The following is a 20513-nucleotide window of genomic DNA, read 5'->3' on the forward strand; positions in this document are numbered from 1 at the left end:
AAACAAGAAATCAGTTTCACCCAATTACTTTGATGTAGATTTCTTTCTTCATTGAACCAGAGAATTCTAACACTTTCATCTTTCTCAGCATCTTAGAGGTAAACAAAGAAGCTGTATGTAGAGAAAAATATTTTTATTGTGACAAAATATACATAACATAAAATTTATCATTTTAACCATTTTTAAATGTACAGTTCAGTGGCATTAAGTACATTCACACTGTTGTGCAACCATCACCACTATCCATCTCCAGAACATCTTCATCATCCCATACTGAAACTTCGTACCAATGAAACAGTAAGTTCCCAATCCTCAGCCAATAATCCATTCTTAAATATGAAAAAAATTATAAATTTTTCATCTTAGAGTAAAATTATTAATTTCTAAAATAGTTTAATATTAAATTAAAATTTTTTAAGTGTTTGAAAAAAATTCTTAAATATTATAAAACAAACCTGTAAATTGTACCTATTCTTGTTGTGCTGCCATGTAGATACAAGGAAAATTTTAGGATTTCCAAATAACTACTCGTTTGGTAATAATGAGGTTTTATCAGATATAGCAGGTATAACCAAAGAAAACTAACAAGAACCCAGTGAAGGTACAGAGAACAAGCTGAGTTAAACTCTGAAAATGCATATATTTATACCCTAATTCTATTATATCAGGAATCTAGAAAACACAAGAACACACATGTACACAGAGTGTTGAAACCATCATATATCATAGAGCCACTGGGAAACTCTGCTGTATATACAAAAGAGAATGAGAATATAATAGGCAAATAACATCTTAGTACTCTTTTTTTTAATCATTTTGATTTTGATCTTTAAGGTCCCTGGACCACATTTTAAGAACTGTTGCCCTAGAACAACCACTTAAGGCAAAAAGCAAAACAAAACAAAACAAAGAAATAGAAAAGTATAGTTAAAAGTTCAATGGGTAAATTAAAATGGAGTTCTAAAAAGTATTCAATTAACCCACAAGAATGCAGAAAATGATGGATAGAGGAACAACAAATAAACAATGTCAACAACAAAGCACAAGAAGGGCAAACAGAAAGCAAATAGTAAAATGTAAGACCTAAATCTAAACATATCACTAATTATATTAAATGTTAATGGAGTAAACACTCATGTTAAAATGTAGAGACTGTCAAAATGAATTTCTAAAAAAACAAGGCCCATCTATACTCTGGCTTCCGGAATGCACTTTAAATAAATATAAAGACAGATAATAAGTTAAAAATAATTAGATGGAAACTAATATACTATTCATTCAGTAAGTATTAGAAGACACTTTAATATCAGATAAAAGAGACTTCAAGACAAAGGGTATTACCAGATATAAAAAGGTAAGCAAAGAATATTACCAAATATAAAGAGGTACAGGGCTTCCCTGGTGGCGCAGTGGTTTAGAGTCCGCCTGCAGATGCAGGGGACACGGGTTCGTGCCCCGGTCCAGGAAGATCCCACATGCCACGGAGCGGCTGGGCCCATGAGCCATGGCCACTGGGCCTACACGTCCGGAGCCTGTGCTCCGCAACGGGAGAGGCCACAACAGTGCGAGGCCCGCGTACCGAAAAAAAAAAAAAAAAAAAGGTACATTTCATCAGAAAGACATAAAAATCATAAATGTGTACATGAAGCCAAATAGTAGGAATAAAGAGGGGAAAAAAGACTTACCAAATAGTAAGAAAAAAAGGGGGAAAAAATCTCTACAATCATAGATGGAGATTTTAATGCCCCATACTCAGAAGTTGATAAAAGAAAAAATCAGTAGACATAGAAAATCTGAACAACACTATCAACACCTCTGAGCCAACTGACTCCCAATAACTGGAGAATATACATTCCTTTCAGTTGATCATGGAAATGGTCATCAAAATAAACCATACAGTGGACCATAAGACAGGTATCAATCAAAGAATGAAAAGGACTGGAATCAAAGAATGTAGTCTGGCCACAATGCAATTAAGTATCAATAACAACATGATATCTTCTTAAAAATCCAAATATTTAGAAATTATGCAACATAATTACAAATAACCCATGGGAAAAAGAAGAAATCACAAGGGAAATTAGAAAATATTTCAAACTGAAGAATAGTGAAAAACAATATACCAATATTTGTGGGATGCAGCTAAAATAATGCTTGAAGAGAAAAATACAGCTTTAAATTTTATATTAGAAAAGGAGAAAGATATAAAATCAGTGACCTAAGGTTTCACCTTAGAAAAAGCTGGGGGAAACTATGAAAAAGTGTTTTTTTGGTTTTAAGTAAAAAATAACAACAATGAAATGTTCAGCCAATAGGGAATAGAAGGAATGTTCCTCAATCTGATAAAGGAGGTCTGTAAAAAACCTGCAATCAGTGTCATACTTAAAGTATTGAATGTTTTGCCCCTAAGGTTGGGAACAAAGCAAGGATGCCCACTCTCACCATTTCTAGTCAATATTCTAATAAAACAAAAACAAAAAGGTATGAAATTGGAAATTAAGAAGTAAAACTGTCTCTAATTGCAGATAACATGATTGTCTGTGTAAAGCATCCTAAGGAATCTACTAAACAGCTACTAGCAAATTCTCAGAAAATTACATTGTATTTTCATATATACCAGGAGCAATCAGTTAGAAAATGAAATTCAAAACGCAATTCTATAACATTAATAGCATAAAAAAACAAAATACTTAGGAATAAATTTTGCAAAAAACAAGCAATACCTCTATACTAAAAACTATAAAGTAATACTGAGAGAAATTAAAAAGACATAAATCAATGAAGACCATTGTTCATGGATTGGAAGATGCAGTATTTTTAAGATTGCAATTCTCCCCAAAATGATCTATAGATTCAATGCAATCCCAATCATAATACTACCTTGAGGTTTTAAAAATAGAAATTGACAAGTTTATTCTAAAATTTACATGGAAATAAAAAGGACCCAAAATACTTTAAAAGTAGCACTTTCCAATAGAACTTTCTGCGATGATGAAAATATTCTATATCTGCACTATTCAGTATGTGAATACTGAGCACTCGAAAGAGGGCTAGTCCGAAAGAAACCGATCTTTTAATTTAATTTAGTTTAAATGTAAATATGTAAGTACTCACATGTGGCTAACGGCTATTATATTGAACAGTGCAGAAGGTAACTCTGAAAAAGAAGAGGACTTAGACTACGTGACTTTGAAACTTAGTATAAAGCTACAGTAATTAAGACAGTGTGTTACTGGCATAAAATAGATCAATGAAACAGAATAGAGAGCCTGGAAACAATCCACACTTATATAGTCTTTGATTTTTGACAAAGAAGCTAAAGCAATTCAAAGGGAAAGGAAATCTTTTTAGCTAGTAGTGCTGGAAGAACTGGTTATCCACATGAAATAAAATGAAACTAGTTCCATCTCATATTATACACACACACACAAATTCAAAATGGATCGCAAACTTAAATATAACTGAAAAAATTCTAAAGCTTTTAAAACCAAACACAGGAGACTCTCTTTACAATTTGGGTATAGGCAAGGATCTCTTAGGCAGGTCATTGAAAGTAATCACAAAAGAATAAATTCATAAACTAGACTTAATTAAAATTTAAAATTTCCCATCAAAAGACAAGACTAAGAAAATGCAAAGGCAAGCCACAGACTTCAAGAAAATATTTGCAATACATACATCTGATAAGGAACTCATTTCCAGCATACATAGAGACCACCTACAACTCAATAATTTTCAAAAAGACAACCCAATTTAAAAATGGTCAAAGATATGAACAGACTTTTCACAAAGAAGATATACAAATGGCCAATAAGCACAATATCATTAGTCACCCGGGGAAATGCAAATTAAAACCAAAACATCCACCAGCATGGCTAAAATGAAAAAGATTGACAGCCCCAAATGTTGTCTAGGAATTGGAACAACTGGAACTCCCATACTTTGTTGGAAGTACATCCATTTTGGAAAAAGATCTGGCAGTTTCTTATACAGCTGAACTTAGACCTACCGTATCACCCAGCAATTCCACTGTTAGGTATTTACCTAAAAGAAGTGAAAGCAGCGTATGTCCAGAAAAAGATTTGAATAAGAATGTTCAGAAACAGTCCATCAACAGAAAAAATGGATAAACAAATTCTCACGTAAACAAACTCATGTAATTATACAGTGGAATTAGTGTGGCTAACTGTCCTGGTTTGCCTGGAACTGAGAAGTTTTGGGGGACGTGGGACTTTCAGTCTAAAACTAGGAAACTTTTTTTTTAATAGGAAACTTATGAGCAAACCAGGAATTGGTCACCCTAATAGTCCACCTCAGCAATACAAACACCTAACTACTGGTACATCCAACAACATGGATGAATCTCAAAACATTATGCTAAGTGAATGATACCTACACAAGGAGTTCATATCCTATGATTCCATTTATGTGAAGTTCTAGAGTAGGCAGAACTAAGTTGTGGTAAAAGACAAAAGCAGGAGAGTATTTGTGCTGGGGAGTTGGCTGATGGGGAAGGGATGTGAGGGAACGTTTGGAAGTGATGGTAATGTTCTCTATTTGTATACACATTTGTCAAAACTCAATGAATGGTAAGTTGAGGTTTCTGCATATCTGCATCTAAAAATACCTGTAAACAAATACTGAACTCTAGTTAATGATATGCATGCTGGAGTGAGGTCTAACTCTTCTTTACTTGTCAAGTGTGGAATTTCTAAAAATGTGGTATGTAGATGTCAGAGGTGGAGGAAGGGAGAATCATTCCTTGAGGATTGCTCCTGAGTGGAATTGTTTGTCATGACTTTTCAGTTTAGGAAGATTTTCTTTAACTTTTCGAGAGCACTTTCCAGGTGGCTGAATCCTTATCTTTTGTTTTGTAATCCTGTATTTTGTGAGAAGGATCTTATTTTGTTTTCTAAATCAGTGGGCTTCTTTCTCTGTTATATGTATGTAATTTGACTGCAATTTTATTAATTGCTTTGATATTATTCTTTGCTCTTTTCTCATACTTTTGTAGTTTTTATAGTATTTACAAGTATAAGCAGAGTATCTCCATATTATAAGATGTATTTTTAGCAGTCACTTTATATCTCAAAGCAGTGACTGTATATTTACTTATGATTATATTAAAGGACAGTAACGCTTACAGCATTCTAACTTTTCTTGCTACCTAACTTTTCTTTAATAATATAGTACTTTTAAAATGGAAACTGGATTGCTTTTAGATTAGCTTTTTATTAACAACATTTTTGGGGGGGATTCACAAAAATAAAAATGTACATTGTAGAAAATTTTAGCCTTGATTAAAAAATTTAATCTTACTAGAATTTTATTTATTTTCACACATCCTTTTTGTTATGGTAGTAGGTGAGCTCAGAGAAGGTACTCTTGCTATTTCAACATCTTTCAAGATATATTTCATCTTTTAGTTTGCTTTCTTCTCATATACCTCTAAAATGTGTTGTTCTTGTAAGGAAATCAGCTATAATAATGGTTCTCAATCCTACCAAACCCAGTGACCCCTTCTAATAACATTTTAATAACCTATTTCTATCTGAAATTAATAGATTGTTTAACATACCTACACACACAAGTTCAAATGTTCAGTGCAATTGCCCTAACTGTAATATAAAGAGGAAATAAAAGGAAAGTAATTAATAAATATTTCAGTATGTAAATTTGGGGCGATGTAGTAGTCAGATGCTTGTATCTATACATAGAAATTGTGACTGAGACAGCTATAAATGCACACTGTTACAGGTGTGTTGCTTTGGTGCTTTACATACCACAAGCAGTATTGTTGTCAGTTTCATGCCTTTCTGAAATAGTTGACCATTCTTGATAAAGTTCTGAACAAAAAACGAAGGACAAATTTCCCTCAATTTACAGTATTTGGGGAAATGGTGAAAGGCTTAGTAATAAAATATTTTGGATTTGAAAGTGCATTTGGGTGCCTGCATCATTTTGTTATCAACGTAACAGCATCAATAGAGGAATAACATCAACTAACAGAATCTAATAGAACAAAGCAAATAGCACAGGAGTTGTATTTCTATTTTAGTTTTTCATCTTACTGGAAATTAAGTTGTGTCAAATAGACTAATGCTTTTATTTCCCATTCTTTTCTCATTATGACAAAACTACCTCTCTGATTAACATCAATTAAAGCTCAGATCTTTTGCCAAGTTGTTTATTCCTATACTACTTAAGGTAACCTTGGCAGAAAAAAATCTTCCTCCAGCTGCCACTGGGCAAGTTGGCAAAGAACTTATTTGTATTAACAGGATAGTTTAAACACAAGTGGTTCTAAAAATAGGAATTGTAAAGCAAGATAATCAAGAGTTTATTTCAACTGGTGCTCACTCCGTGTTTTCTAGGAGTGCATTGTAAGAGGTGACTATATTGTATATGGATGAATGGCTTGTCATGACAAATGTGTGGGGTTTCATGATGATGAATTTTTTTTCTTTTAGGGTATGTCTCTGTGCCAGACTGTTGTCGTAGGCTCTGTAGTCATTCTTCTCTACTCTTCAAGAGCATGTTATAATTTGGTGGTGATCACCATATCTCAGGATACATTAGAAAGTCCATTTAATTATGGCTGGGATAATCTTTCAGATAAGGTAAGTACCTAGCATGTATTGCCAATCTTAGTGTATGATAATGAAGTTGGCCTGACTAGGAGAATGTTTTAAGTGTTTGACTTACAAACACTTTTATGGAATCTCTAGCTACTATCAGTAATCATACTTAAAAGTTCTATGTTTAAAAATCCTCATTTATATGTGGCACTTGAAATCACTCTTCAGAGAGAACTTCTCTCAAAGTAGTCTTTTCTTTTCTTTTTGTTAATAATACTAACAGTGCCTTAAATCTATTGGTCATAAACCTATTTTACTAGTTTTTAAAGGATAGTATTTAAATATCTCTAGATAAATTGGTTGCCTGTCATTAGCTAGTGAATATGGTTATATATTTAATTTGTTAGGATGAAATTAATTCTCTCTTACCCAAGAGCTACATGTAACCTAAATATTTGGTTCAGTTTTAGATGTATGACTTATGAAAATCTGGCATTATCAGTCTTGATAATGGGAGAGCATTCGTAGTTCCTTGGATGTCCAGGTGTTTTCTGTAGTGATTCCTGGTGTCCTAGCTATGCATATTTGACTTCCCAGCATTCTCCACCCTTTTCCTAGAAGTACATTTCGACATGGGTACATGTCATATCTTTATTTATATTAATTTAACTTTGTACTGAATTTAAGGCATTGTGGGATACTATTTTATCTGAATTTCAGTTACCTTTCTAAGAAGGAATTTTCACGTGTGGTTCCATGTAGCAGATTCCCTTCACTCCTTTTCCCATTTCTCTCTTCCCACATCTATTAGAATAGAAACAAATCCAACATGGAGTTTAAGCCCAAAAGCATGTTTTTAAGTAGCAACAGAGCTGAGCGACTTGCATGTTACATTTCTCTACAGGTATAACTCAGGGTAAGTGTAATTATTTTGCCTTTGGAGCAGCTGGAACCAGTAGTCTCTTTTATAATTCTCCTTAGACTATGGGGCCTAAACTGTCACCCCATTACCCATATATTTAAAATATTTTCATAAATTGATGTATTGAAAAAGTTAGTACCTCTTTATTCTACTTAATAGCAAAGCATTTTTATGACCTTTAAAGGGTAGATATCACTACATGAGAAACCATAAAATATAGAAAACTAATTTAGAGTTTTATGTGCTTGTAAGTTGATGTTTTAACTTACCCTACCTGAAGCAAGTTGATTGTGGAGGGTGATTTCTTACACATAAAACAGATTTTAAAATTGCTCTGCCATATTCTATTTACAGGCTCATGTAAAAGACATAAGTGGAGAAGAGTATATAGTATTCGGAATGGTCCTCTTTCTGTGGGAACATGTGCCAGCATGGTCGGTGGTACTGTTTTTCCGGGCACAGAGATTAAACCAGAACTTGGTATGATGTCATAATATTACCTAATGTTTGTTCTCCTTATTTTAAAAAATAATGGAACATTTATATTGATTTTCTATTTTTGGCAAAGACTAAAAAGCATTATAGATCCAGGCCTCCTTTCCTAGTTGAAAAGTAAATCTTCTTATGCTATCTAATACTTTGTTCACAGGCACCTGCTGGCATGATAAATAGTCACAGTTACAGTTCCAGAGCATACTTCTTTGACAATCCAAGACGATATGATAGTGATGATGACTTGCCAAGACTGGGAAGTTCAAGAGAAGGAAGGTAGATGTACTGAATTAGTACTGACATAGATTCAAAAGAACAAATCTAAGCTTTAACCCAAATATGAAAAGGGTGATTTGCTGATACATGTCAATAAATAAGATCATTTAACATTGGAGCTTAGAACAGTAGATGTTAAACCCATGATGGGACCTGTACTATAAAGAATTATCATCTGATTCTAAGCCCATATATTACCTTTATTTGAGAAATGCCTTTGGGGGTAAAATGGTACCATTTCATTGCAGGATTCCTTGTTAGTTCAGAGCTGATGGGGGTTGGTGAGCAGGGAAGAAATACTATTATAGTGATTTTATATGTTTCCATATCTAGTCTGCTGTTCAAAATCCACAGAAAAACCCTAGATAAACTCTTGCAAAGCTTAGTGCCATAGAAAAATCTTCATGTGCCCTACTTGTTCCAAAATCTTTGCAAGTCCATACCATTAGCTATGTGGCAGTGCAAAGAGAAAGCCTTAATACACACCTTAATGCTTTGAGTTTGATGTAAAAGTTTGATGTAAAGCCTTAATGCTTTGAGTTTGATGTAGCATTTTCTATAATCCTCACTTCATCTGGACAAGTTACTTAACCTCAGTTTTTTTAGTCTGTTTTCATCTGTTAGATAGGGATGATAATAGAACCTATCTGATAGTATGGCTGTAAAGATTAAATGAGTGTGTGTGTGTGTGTGTGTGTGTGTAAACATACTGTACATATGTATGTATATTCACATATACATATATATACACACACACAAACATGCTTAGAATAGAACCTACTACATAATAAGCACTATGTTGTTATTATTATTATCTGATAATCAAGTTCTACTAGTTTTGAGTGGTATTAATTCATTATTTTCTAATATGTGATATAGAATCAAGGATATTAGATAAAAGTCATTGAATTTTGTAGAGAACCATTATGTTATTTAGCAAAGAACATATTTCAATATATTCGATACTAACTGTATTATAAAATTCATTGAAAACTAACAATGCCAACATGACTTATTACATCCTGATCACAGTCCTTTGGCTTTTTTGCCCTTTTTTGTTGCAGTTTATCAAATTCACAAGGTTTGGGCTGGTATGGCACCATGACTGGGTGTGGCAGCAACAGTTACACAGTCTCTCCCCACCTGAATGGACCTATGACAGATACTGCTCCTTTGCTCTTTACTTGTAGTAATTTAGATATGAACAATCACCATAGCTTATATGTAACACCACAAAACTGATGGCATTACCAAGTCGTGATTCTTCAATTGTTTTCCATGAATGTGTATATCCTGTGTGTTTAAATTACATCTACATAAACATTCCATTATCTGTTGCAACCGAAAACAAAGCCTCGAAATGTGGCCATGTCCAATGGGGGACACGGCTGTTACTTTTGACCTCGTCCTGGTAAAATGAAGTGCAGTGGAAAGTTTGGAGCGGGAGAAAAGAGGGATTAGATCTTAAGGCACTTGATGGCCTCCAAGCATCCTGACTTTGGAACGTCAAATGCATAGTTGCATATTTGCACTTTTATCTTTGTCCTGAAAGAGTACACTGCAGTCCCCAAAGTCATACCCAGTGTTCACATTGGGATATTATGTTGTACACCAAATTAGGAGGCAATTTCCCTACAAAAATCAAAGCCTGTATGTTCAGCAGTGTACTCCATGTGGAATTCTTACCCAATAAAGTTTATAGTGTGAACAGTGCACAGAGTGAAGGCATACAAATGTACCATTCTTTTAAAAGATCTACTAAAAAGTATGTAATCACTGAAGATAGTTCTTTTAAGCATGATTGTACAGTACCAACTGAAATTATTCAAATAATGGTTTTAAACAAATGACAGTAGTAATCCTTTACAGTGAGGACCAGCAGTGTTCTTTGGAAAGCCACAGTCATTTCTTCAAAAGGAAAGTATACCAGTCAAAATTATGTGGCTACTTTGAGTAGACTTGGTCAAGTGATTATTTTGTATGATTAAGATATATGTAGTAGTTTAAGCATGATTCTTCAAGAAAGCAATAGTAATTTTTGCATAGGGAGATTTCGGTAGAAACTTCTTGGGACTAAACAAGTTTACAGATGCATTTAAGAACTATTCATAAAATGTATAATTCTGAGTTAAAACATGAATACATTTTCAAAGGCATTCAATTTAGCTGAAACAAAATATAGGTAATCTTACTTATTCCTACTGAATCAGGATAATCCTCAGGTAAATTAAATCATGATACGTTATTGCAGTGAACTCAAGTGCAATACTTTGTAAGACATGTAATTCCTCCTTTAGTTTTCACATTTTTATATCTTGTATATGGGAAAAGCCAAATTAAATTTAATTCAAATTAATTCCAGCAGTAGACTAAATGAACAACTTATGTAAATGTATTAACTAGGTAAGTATAAAACCAGTGGTTCACAATATTGGAATACTTTTAGAATTACATTAAAACTGTCTTGGATGTCCTACCTTGGGTCTAAAAAATAATACATGGTAGGCTAAGGTAATAGAGAATTTTAAAATGCACTTTCTACCAGTGTCTATATGGAAAGAAGTAGATGCTGAATACCTCAAGATGCCAAGGTAATGGGCACACTGGGAAGTTGTCACAACATGCTTAAAGATGACTAACTATATATACAATTGTTTGCTGATCTATTTCTTCAGAACTGGAACTAATACAACTATCCTTTTCTGTCTTTACTTTGATTGGAAAGTTATGTTTTATTTCTACTCTTACATAAACTACCTTTCAACTTTTTGATTAATTGATTCAGTAGCTTCATAAAAGTATAACAATAAGTGAAACCCCAAGAAAAAAAATGAAATTTATAATGCTTTTGATCTTTTGGAAGGCTGGTACACAGCCAAAGAAATTTCATCTTTTTATCATACAAAATGATTCTGAATTCAGTTAAAAGCATAAACTTATAAATGTTACTTTGGGTTTATTTATAATAAATTCTCTCAATGCAACCAAATTATTTAAAAATTTATAGTATAGAAGTTAACCTTGGTAGTAACAGAACAACATAACATGCACTTACCTGAGTATATTTTGATTGCGACTTCAGTTATTGGGTTTCTTTTCAGAATGCCAGCTATTTATTTTCCTAATAATGTTAGATATCTAATTATCTAGAACTATCTGAGAAGATCTGTGTTGCCTTTGTTAGTCCTCGGGGTTCAAAGTGATAAAGTAAATTTTTTCTAGTAAAGCTTCCCTAGACTTCCCTAGATAATGCTCCTATTTGACCAGATAAGCAAAGGTAACTTTTTAAAAATATTTCAGATAAAATATCTTCGTTCTTTCAGCTGCATTAGTTGATTCTTCCAAATCTGAGATTTGTAAATTTCTTACCCCTGACCAGGGTACCTGAATTCTTGCATTTGTCTCCTTATACACATCTCCCACAATATATCACCAAAGACAAAAAAGATAAACTTCTGGCCCAGTTTTTGCTTAAAAATTCCAAAGCACTAGGAGCACTTTAAGTCTGGTCTCGAAAGAAGGAGTTGTTTTAAAATCAAAGGGCTATCGATTCCCTGTTCATCCTGCACTGAAGCACATGATGACAATTTCAAACCTTTTTTTTGGTTCCTTAATTAGAACAGAGAATTTCATTGCTTAAGTGTGTAATTTTACAGTGGTTAGCAGTACTTGTTTTTATCGTTTCATTTGGGTGGTCATTAATTTTGAAATTCTTGCCACTCATTATAGCTGGTAGTAGTTTTATGGAAAATGTAATTTATAGCTAAAGTGGCTTTTTTATGCATAGCTGCCTTTTTTATTGTTTAATGGTGTTTCTCAGCTATATAATCAGTTTTAAACTGGTTGTAAAAGTATAGCTGTGGCCAATGAATGTATTTATTTGTTGTTTCACTAAATTGTAACAAAACACTACTGTTAAAAATAAAAGTGTTTGTGCTTTTATCTGGAGGTCTGGTTTTCTTAAGCTCTCTTAACAGACTACACCGATTGAGTTTCTATCACGTAAGGATAAGAAGCCTAGTGCTACCATAGAAAAGAGAAAAATACCTGGAGTTACAAATGACCGTTTGCTTTCAGTGAGCTTATAATTACAGATCTTCCTTGGCTTATCGTAAGTGAAAATGCATCTAATACACCTGGCCTACTGGACATCACAGCTTAACCTAGGCTACCTTAAACATGCTCAGAACACTTACATTAAACTACAGTTGGGCAAAACATCTAACACAAAGCCTATTTTATAAGTGTTGAATATCTTGTATAATTTATTGAATATGTACTGAAAGTAAAAAAACAAAATGGTCCTATGGGTCCAGAATGGTTGTGTGTGGTGTGTTTACCCTTCTGATTGCATGGCTGCCTGGGGGCTGCAGTGCTACCACTGCCCCAGGTCACCAGAGGGGATCATACTGCCTACTGCTAACCTGGGAAAAACAAAATTCAAAAGTGGAAGTACAGTTTCTGCCGAACCTGTGTCGCTTTTGCACCATTGTAAAGTTGAAAAATGTTAAGTTGAGCTATCATTAAGTGTATAACTGTATGTACTTCACATCTGGAGGTGGTATACACTAATCAGTATTATACACGAATTTGATATGAAATGCCATAATTTAAAATACCAATACGCTATTAGATAGTACATGTTTATTCACACATTAAGCCGAGAAAAATTCTTGCATGAAATAACTTACAACACCTCTCACCTTCTCCTCAGATTCTTCTTTTTTTCACATATTTATTGTAGTATAATTGTTTCACGATGGTGTGTTAGTTTCTGATTTATAACAAAGTGAATCAGTTATACATATACATATGTTCCCATATCTCTTCCCTCTTGCGTCTCCCTCCCTCCCACCCTTCCTATCCCACTCCTCTAGGTGGTCATAAAGCACTGAGCTGATCTCCCTGTGCTATGCGGCTGCTTCCCACTAGCTAGCTATTTTACATTTAGTAGTATATATAAGTCCATGCCACTCTCTCACCTTGTCCCAGCTTACCCTTCCCACTTCCTGTGTCCTCAAGTCCATTCTCTATGTCTGTGTCTTTATTCCAGTCCTGCCTCTAGGTTTTTCATGACCAGTTTTTTTGTTTGTTTTTTTTAGATTCCATATATATGTGTTAGCATACAGTATTTGTTTTTCTCTTTCGACCTATTTCACTCTGTATCACAGACTTTAGGTCCATCCACCTCACTACAAATAACTCAATTTCGTTTCTTTTTATGGCTGAGTAATATTCCATTATATATATGTGCCATATCTTCTTTATCCATTCATCTGTCATTGAACACTTAGGTTGCTTCCATGTCCTGGCTATTGTAAATAGAGCTTCAATGAACATTGTGGTACCTGACTCTTTTTGAATTATGGTTTTCTCAGGGGATATGCCCAGTAGTGGGATTGCTGGGTTGTATAGTAGTTCCCTTTTTAGTTTTTCAAGGAACCTTCATACTGTTCTCCACAGTGGCTGTATCAATTTACATTCTCACCAACAGTGCAAAAGGATTCCCTTTTCTCCACACCCTCTCCAACATTTATTGTTTGTAGATTTTTTGATGATGGCCATTCTGACTGATGTGAGGTGATACCTCAGTGTAGTTTTGATTTGCATTTCTCTAATGATTAGTGATGTTGAGCATTCTTTCATGTGTTTTTTGACAATCCGTATATCTTCTTTGGAGAAATGTCTATTTAGGTCTTCTGCTCATTTTTGGATTGGGTTGTTTATTGTTTTGATATTGAGCTGCATGAGCTGCTTGTAAATTTTGGGGGTTAATCCTTTGTCAGTTCCTTCATTTGTACATATTTTCTCCCATTATGGGGGTTGTCTTTTCGTCTTGTTTATGGTTTCCTTAGCTGTGCAAAAGCTTTTAAGTTTCATTAGGTCCCATTTGTTTATTTTTGTTTTTATTTCCATTTCTCTAGGAGGTGGATCAAAAAGGATCTTGCTGTGATTTATGTCATAGTGTGTTCTGCCTATGTTTTCCTCTAAGAGTTTGATAGTGTCTGGCCTTACATTTAGGTCTTTAATCCATTTTGAGTTTACTTTTGTGTATGGTGTTAGGGAGTGTTCTAATTTCATTCTTTTACATGTAGCTGTCCAGTTTTTCCAGCACCACTTATTGAAGAGGCTGTCTTTTCTCCATTATATATTCTTGCCTCCTTTATCAAAGATAAGGTGATCACACGTGCATGGGTTTATCTCTGGGCTTTCTATCCTGTTCCGTTGATCTATCTTTCTGTTTTTGTTCCAGTACTATACTGTCTTGATTACTGTAGCTTTGTAGTAGCGTCTGAAGTCAGGGAGCCTGATTACTCCAGCTCCGTTTTTCTTTCTCAAGATTGCTTTGGCTATTCGGGGTCTTTTGTGTTTCCATACAAATTGTGAAATTTTTTGTTCTAGTTCTGTGAAAAATGCCAGTGGTAGTTTTATAGGGATTGCATTGAATCTGTAGATTGCTTTGGGTAGTAGAGTCATTTTCACAATATCTTCCAATCCAAGAACATGGTATATCTCTCCACCTGTTTGTATCATCTTTAACTTCTTTCACCAGTGTCTTATAGTTTTCTGCCTACAGGTCTTTTGTCTCCTTAGGTAGGTTTATTCCTAGGTATTTTATTCTTTTTGTTGCAGTGGTAAATGGGAGTGTTTCCTTAATTTGTCTTTCAGATTTTTCATCATTAGTGTATAGGAATGCCAGAGATTTCTGTGCATTAATTTTGTATCCTGCTACTTTACCAATTCGTTGATTAGCTCTAGTAGTTTTCTGGTAGCATCTTTAGGATTCTCTATGTACAGTATCATGTCATCTGCAAACAGTGACAGTTTTACTTCTTCTTTTCCGATTTGTATTCCTTTTATTTCTTTTTCTTCTCTGATTGCTGTGTCTAAAACTTCCAAAACAATGTTGAATAATAGTGGTAAGAGTGGACAGCCTTGTCTTGTTCCTGATCTTACTGTAAATGGTTTCAGTTTTTCACCCTTGAGAAAGATGTTGGCCGTGGGTTTTTCATATATATGGCCTTTATTATGTTGAGGTAAGTTCCCTCTATGCCTACTTTCTGGAGGGATTTTATCGTAAATGGGTGTTGAATTTTGTCGAAAGCTTTTTCTGCATCTATTGAGATGATCATATGGTTTTTCTCCTTCAATTTGTTAATGTGGTTTATCACATTGATTGATTTGCGTATATTGAAGAATCCTTGCATTCCTGGATAATCCCCACTTGAGCATGGTGTATGATCCTTTTAATGTGCTGTTGGATTCTGTTTGCTAGTACTTTGTTGAGGATTTTTGCGTCTATGTTCATCAGTAATATTAGCCTGTAGTTTTCATTTTGAGGACATCTTTGTCTGGTTTTGGTATCAGGGTGATGGTGGCCTCGTAGAATGAGTTTGGGAGTGTTCCTCCCTCTGCTATATTTTGGAAGAGTTTGAGAAGGATCGGTGTTAGCTCTTCTCTAAATGTTTGATAGAATTCGCCTGTGAAGCCATCTGGTCCTGGGCTTTGTTTGTTGGAAGATTTTTAATCAGTTTCAATTTCAGTTCTTGTGATTGGTCTGTTTATATTTACTGTTTCTTCCTGGTTCAGTCTCAGAAGGTTGTGTTTTTCTAAGAATTTGTCCATTTCTTCCAGGTGGTCCATTTTATTGGCATATAGTTGCTTGTAGTAATCTCTCATGATTCTTTGTATTTCTGCAGTGTCAGTTATTACTTCTCCTTTTTCATTTCTAATTCTATTGATTTGAGTCTTCTCCCTTTTTTTCTTCATGAGTCTGGCTAATGGTTTATCAATTTTGTTTATCTTCTCAAAGAACAAGCTTTTAGTTTTATTGATTTTTGCCATTGTTTCCTTCATTTCTTTTTCATTTATTTCTGATCTGATCTTTATGATTTCTTTCCTTCTGCTAACTTTGTGGGTTTTTTGTTCTTCTTTTTCTAATTGCTTTAGGTGTAAGTTTAAGTTGTTTATTTGAGATGTTTCTTGTTTCTTGAGGTAGGATTATATTGCTATAAACTTCCCTCTTAGAACTGCTTTTTCTGTATCCCATAGGTCGTCGTGTTTTCATTGTCACTTGTTTCTAGGTATTTTTCGATTTCCTCTTTGATTTCTTCAGTGATCTCTTGGTTATTTAGTAGTGTATTGTTCAGCCTCCATGTGTTTGTATTTTTTCAGGTTTTTTCCTGTAATTGATATCTAGTCTCATAGCATTTTGGTTGGAAAAGATACTTGATATGATTTCAATTTTCTTAAATTTACCAAGGCTTCATTTGTGACCCAAGGTATGATCTATCCTGGAGAATGTTCCATGAGCACTTGAGAAGAAAGTGTATTCTGTTGTTTTTGGGTGGAAGGTCCTATAAATATCAATTAAGTCCATCTTGTTTAATGTATCATTTAAAGCTTGTGTTTCCTTATTTATTTTCAATTTGGATGATATGTCCATTGGTGAAAGTGGGCTGTTAAAGTCCCCTACTATGATTGTGTTAATGTCGCTTTCCCCTTTTATGGCTGTTAGCATTTGCCTTATGTATTGAGGTGCTCCTATGTTGGGTGCATAAATATTTACAATTGTTATATCTTCTTCTTGAATTGATCCCTTGATCATTATGTAGTGTCCTTCTTTGTTTCTTCTAATAATCTTTATTTTAAAGTCTATTTTGTCTTATATGAGAATTGCTACTCCTGCTTTCTTTTGATTTCCATTTGCATGGAATATCTTTTTCCATCCCCTCACTTGCAGTCTGTATGTTTCCCTAGGTCTGAAGTGGGTCTCTTGTAAAGCATATATACGGGACTTGTTTTTGTATCCATTCAGCCAGTGTATGTCTTTTGGTTGGAGCATTTAATCCATTTACACTTAAGGTAATTATCGATATGTATGTTCCTATTACCATTTTCTGAATTGTTTTGGGTTTGTTATTGTAGGTGTTTTCCTTCTCTTGTGTTTCCTGCCTAGAGAAGTTCCTTTAGCATTTGTTGTAAAGCTGGTTTGGTGGTGCTGAATTCTCTTAGCTTTTGCTCGTCTGTAAAGGTTTTAATTTCTCCATCAAATCTGAATGAGATCCTTGCTGTGTAGAGTAATCGTGGTTGTAGGTTTTTCCCTTTCATCACTTTAAATATGTCCAGCCACTCAGTTCTGGCTTGCAGAGTTTCTGCTGAAAGATCAGCTGTTAACCTTATGGGGATTCCCTTGTATATTATTTGTTGTTTTTTCCCTTGCCGCTTTTAGTGTTTTTTCTTTTTGTTTAATTTTTGATAGTTTGATTAATATGTGTCTTGGCATGTTTCTCCTTGGATTTTTCCTGTATGGGGCTCTCTATGCTTCCTGGAGTTGATTGACTATTTCCTTTTTCCATATTAGGGAAGTTTTCAACTATAATCTCTTCAGTATTTTCTCAGTCTCTTTTTTTTCTTCCTCTTCTGGGACCCCTATAATTCGAATGTTGGTGCGTTTAATGTTGTCCCAGAGGTCTCTAAGACTGTTCTCAGTTCTTTTCATTCTTTTTTCTTTATTCTGCACTGCAGTAGTTATTCCCACTATTTTATCTTCCAGGTCACTTATCCGTTCTTCTGCCTCATTTATTCTGCTGTTGATCCCTTCTAGAGAATTTTTAATTTCATTTTTGTGTTGTTCATCACTGTTTGTTTGCTCTTTAGTTCTTCTACATCCTTGTTAAACGTTTCTTGTATTTTGTCAATTCTATTTCCAACATTTTGGATCATCTTTACTATCATTGCTCTGAATTCTTTTTCAGGTAGACTGCCTATTTCCTTTTCATTTGTTTGGTCTGGAGGGTTTTTACCTTGCTCCTTCATCTGCTGTGTGTTTCTTTGTCTTCTCATTTTGCTTAACGTACTGTATTTGGGGTCTCTTTTTCACAGGCTACAGGTTCGTAGTTGCTGTCGTTTTTGGTGTCTGCCCCCATTGCCTAAGATTGGTTCAGTGAGTTGTGTAGGCTTCCTGATGGAAGGGACTAGTGCCTGTGTTCTGGTGGATGAGGCTGGATTTTGTCTTTCTGGTGGGCAGGACCACGTCCAGTGGTGTGGTTTGGGTTGTCTGTTGACTTATTATGATTTTAGGCAGCCTCTCTGCTAATGGGTGGGGTTATGTTCCTGTCTTGCTAGTTGTTTGGCACAGGGTGTCCAGCACTGTAGCTTGGTGGTTGTTGAGTGGAACTGGGTCTTGGCATTGAGATGGAGATCTCTGGGAGAGCTTTTGCCGTTTGATATTACATGAAGCCAGGAGGTCTCTGGTGGTCCAGTGTCCTGAACTCGGCTCTCCCTCCTCAGAGGCACACGCCTGATACCCGGCCAGAGCACCAAGACCCTGTCAGTCCCAGGAAGAAAAAAGGAAGAAAAAAAAGAATGAAAAAAAGAAAATAAAGCTATTAAAATAAAAAATAAATATTAAAAATAAAATAAATTTAAAAGTAGGCAAAAAAGAGCAAAAAAGAAAAGAGAGAAAGAAAGAAGAGAGCAACCAAACAAAAAAACAATTCCACCAGTGATAACAAGCGCTAAAATGTATACTAAAAAAAAAAAGGGCAGAGAGAACCCTAGGACAAATGGTAAAAGTAAAGCTATACAGACAAAATCACACAAAGAAACATACAGATTCACAACAAGAGAAAAAGTAAATATATATGTGTGTGTGTATATATATATATATATATATATAAAAATAAAGAGCAAGAGAACAACCAAATTAATAAACAAATCTACCAATGATAATAAACTCTAAATACTAAGGTAAACATAAAACCAGAACAAATTAGATGCAGAAAGCAAACCCCAAGACTACAGTTGCTCCCAGAGTCCACCACCTCAATTTTGGGATGATTCATTGTCTATTCAGGTATTCCAGAGATGCAGGGCACTTCAAGTTGATTGTGGAGATTTAATCTGCTGCTCCTGAGGCTGCTGGGAGAGATTTCCCTTTCTCTTCTTTGTTCGCAGAGCTCCTGGGGTTCAGCCTTGGATTTGGCCCCATCTCTGTGTGTAGGTCGCCTGAGGGCATCCGTTCCCTGCTCAGACAGGACGGGGTTAAAGCAGCTGCTGATTCGGAGGCTCTGGCTTACTCAGGCCTGGGGGGGAGGGAGGGGTACGGATGCGAGGCGAGCCTGCGGTGGCAGAGGCCAGCGGGACGTTGCTCCAGCCTGAGGCACGTCGTGTGTTCTCTCGGGGAAATTGTCCCTGGATCCCGGGACCCTGGCAGTGGCGGGCTGCACAGGCTCCCGGGAGGGGAGGCGTGGATAGTGACCTGTGCTCGCACACAGGCTTATTGGTGGCTGCAGCAGCAGCCTTAGTGTCTCATGCCCATGTCTGGGGTCTGTGCTGATAGCTGCAGCTCGCGCCACACCCAGAAACAATGGTCTCTTGCCTCTTCGGCAGCACCAGACTTTTTCCTGGACTCCCTCCCAGCTAGCCGTGGCGCACTAGCCCCTTCAGGCTGTGTTCACACAGCCAACCCCAGTCCTCTCCCTGGGATCTGACCTCCGAAGCCCGAGCCTCAGCTCCCAGCCCCCGCCCGCCCCGGCGGGTGGGCAGACAAGCCTCTCGGGCTGGTGAGTGCCGGTCGGCACCGACCCTCTGTGCGGGAATCTCTCCGCTTTGCCCTCCGCACCCCTGTTGCTGTGCTCTCCTCCATGACTCCGAAGTCCCCCCAGCCCCGTCTCCAGCCGCAAAGGGGCTTCCTAGTGTGTGGAAACCTCTCCTCCTTCACAGCTCCCTCTTAGGTGCAGGTCCCATCCCTATTCTTTTGTCTCTGTTTTTTCTTTTGCCCTACCCAGGTACTTGGGGAGTTTCTTGCCTTTTGGGAGGTCTGAGGTCTTCTGCCAGCATTTGGTAGGTGTTCTGTAGGAATTGTTCCACGTGTAGATGTATTTCTGATGTATTTGTGGGGAGGAAGGTGATCTCCACATCTCACTCCTCCACCATCTTGAAGGTCTCTCTCCCCCTTAGATTCTTAAACAGGTATAAATTTATCTAGCCCACAATTCTGGGCAGCTTTTTGATTATTCAAGAAACTCTTCAGTGATGTGTTCCCCTGAAGGAAGAGTTCTTACCATTTTTTCCATAATAGGCCCCTTACATAACTTGCCAAAACCACACAAAATTTTGAATACAGTTTGAGAAGTTTTATTGACCCCCCCCGCTAAAATCCACAGACCCTTGGGCATCTACTGACTCTTACTGTAAAGAATATTTGGAGTGAAGATATGACCATTAACATAATGAAGTTG

General features: G+C 35.8%; 1 protein-coding gene across 1 annotated transcript in view; it reads left to right on the forward strand.

The window, feature by feature from the left end:
* The window catches only part of GPR137C (G protein-coupled receptor 137C), a 51680-nt gene extending 42037 nt beyond the window's left edge, over positions 1–9643 (forward strand). Inside the window, exons 4-7 of the mRNA XM_032623875.1 lie at positions 6471–6620; positions 7855–7980; positions 8150–8268; positions 9333–9643. Coding sequence (XP_032479766.1) covers positions 6471–6620; positions 7855–7980; positions 8150–8268; positions 9333–9510 — 573 coding nt within the window. The 3' untranslated portion in view covers positions 9511–9643. The remainder of the gene's footprint in view (positions 1–6470; positions 6621–7854; positions 7981–8149; positions 8269–9332) is intronic.
* Positions 9644–20513: the final 10870 nt, after the last annotated feature.

Source organism: Phocoena sinus, chromosome 2 (genome assembly GCF_008692025.1).
Source record: "Phocoena sinus isolate mPhoSin1 chromosome 2, mPhoSin1.pri, whole genome shotgun sequence".
Taxonomy (NCBI): Eukaryota; Metazoa; Chordata; class Mammalia; order Artiodactyla; family Phocoenidae; genus Phocoena; species Phocoena sinus.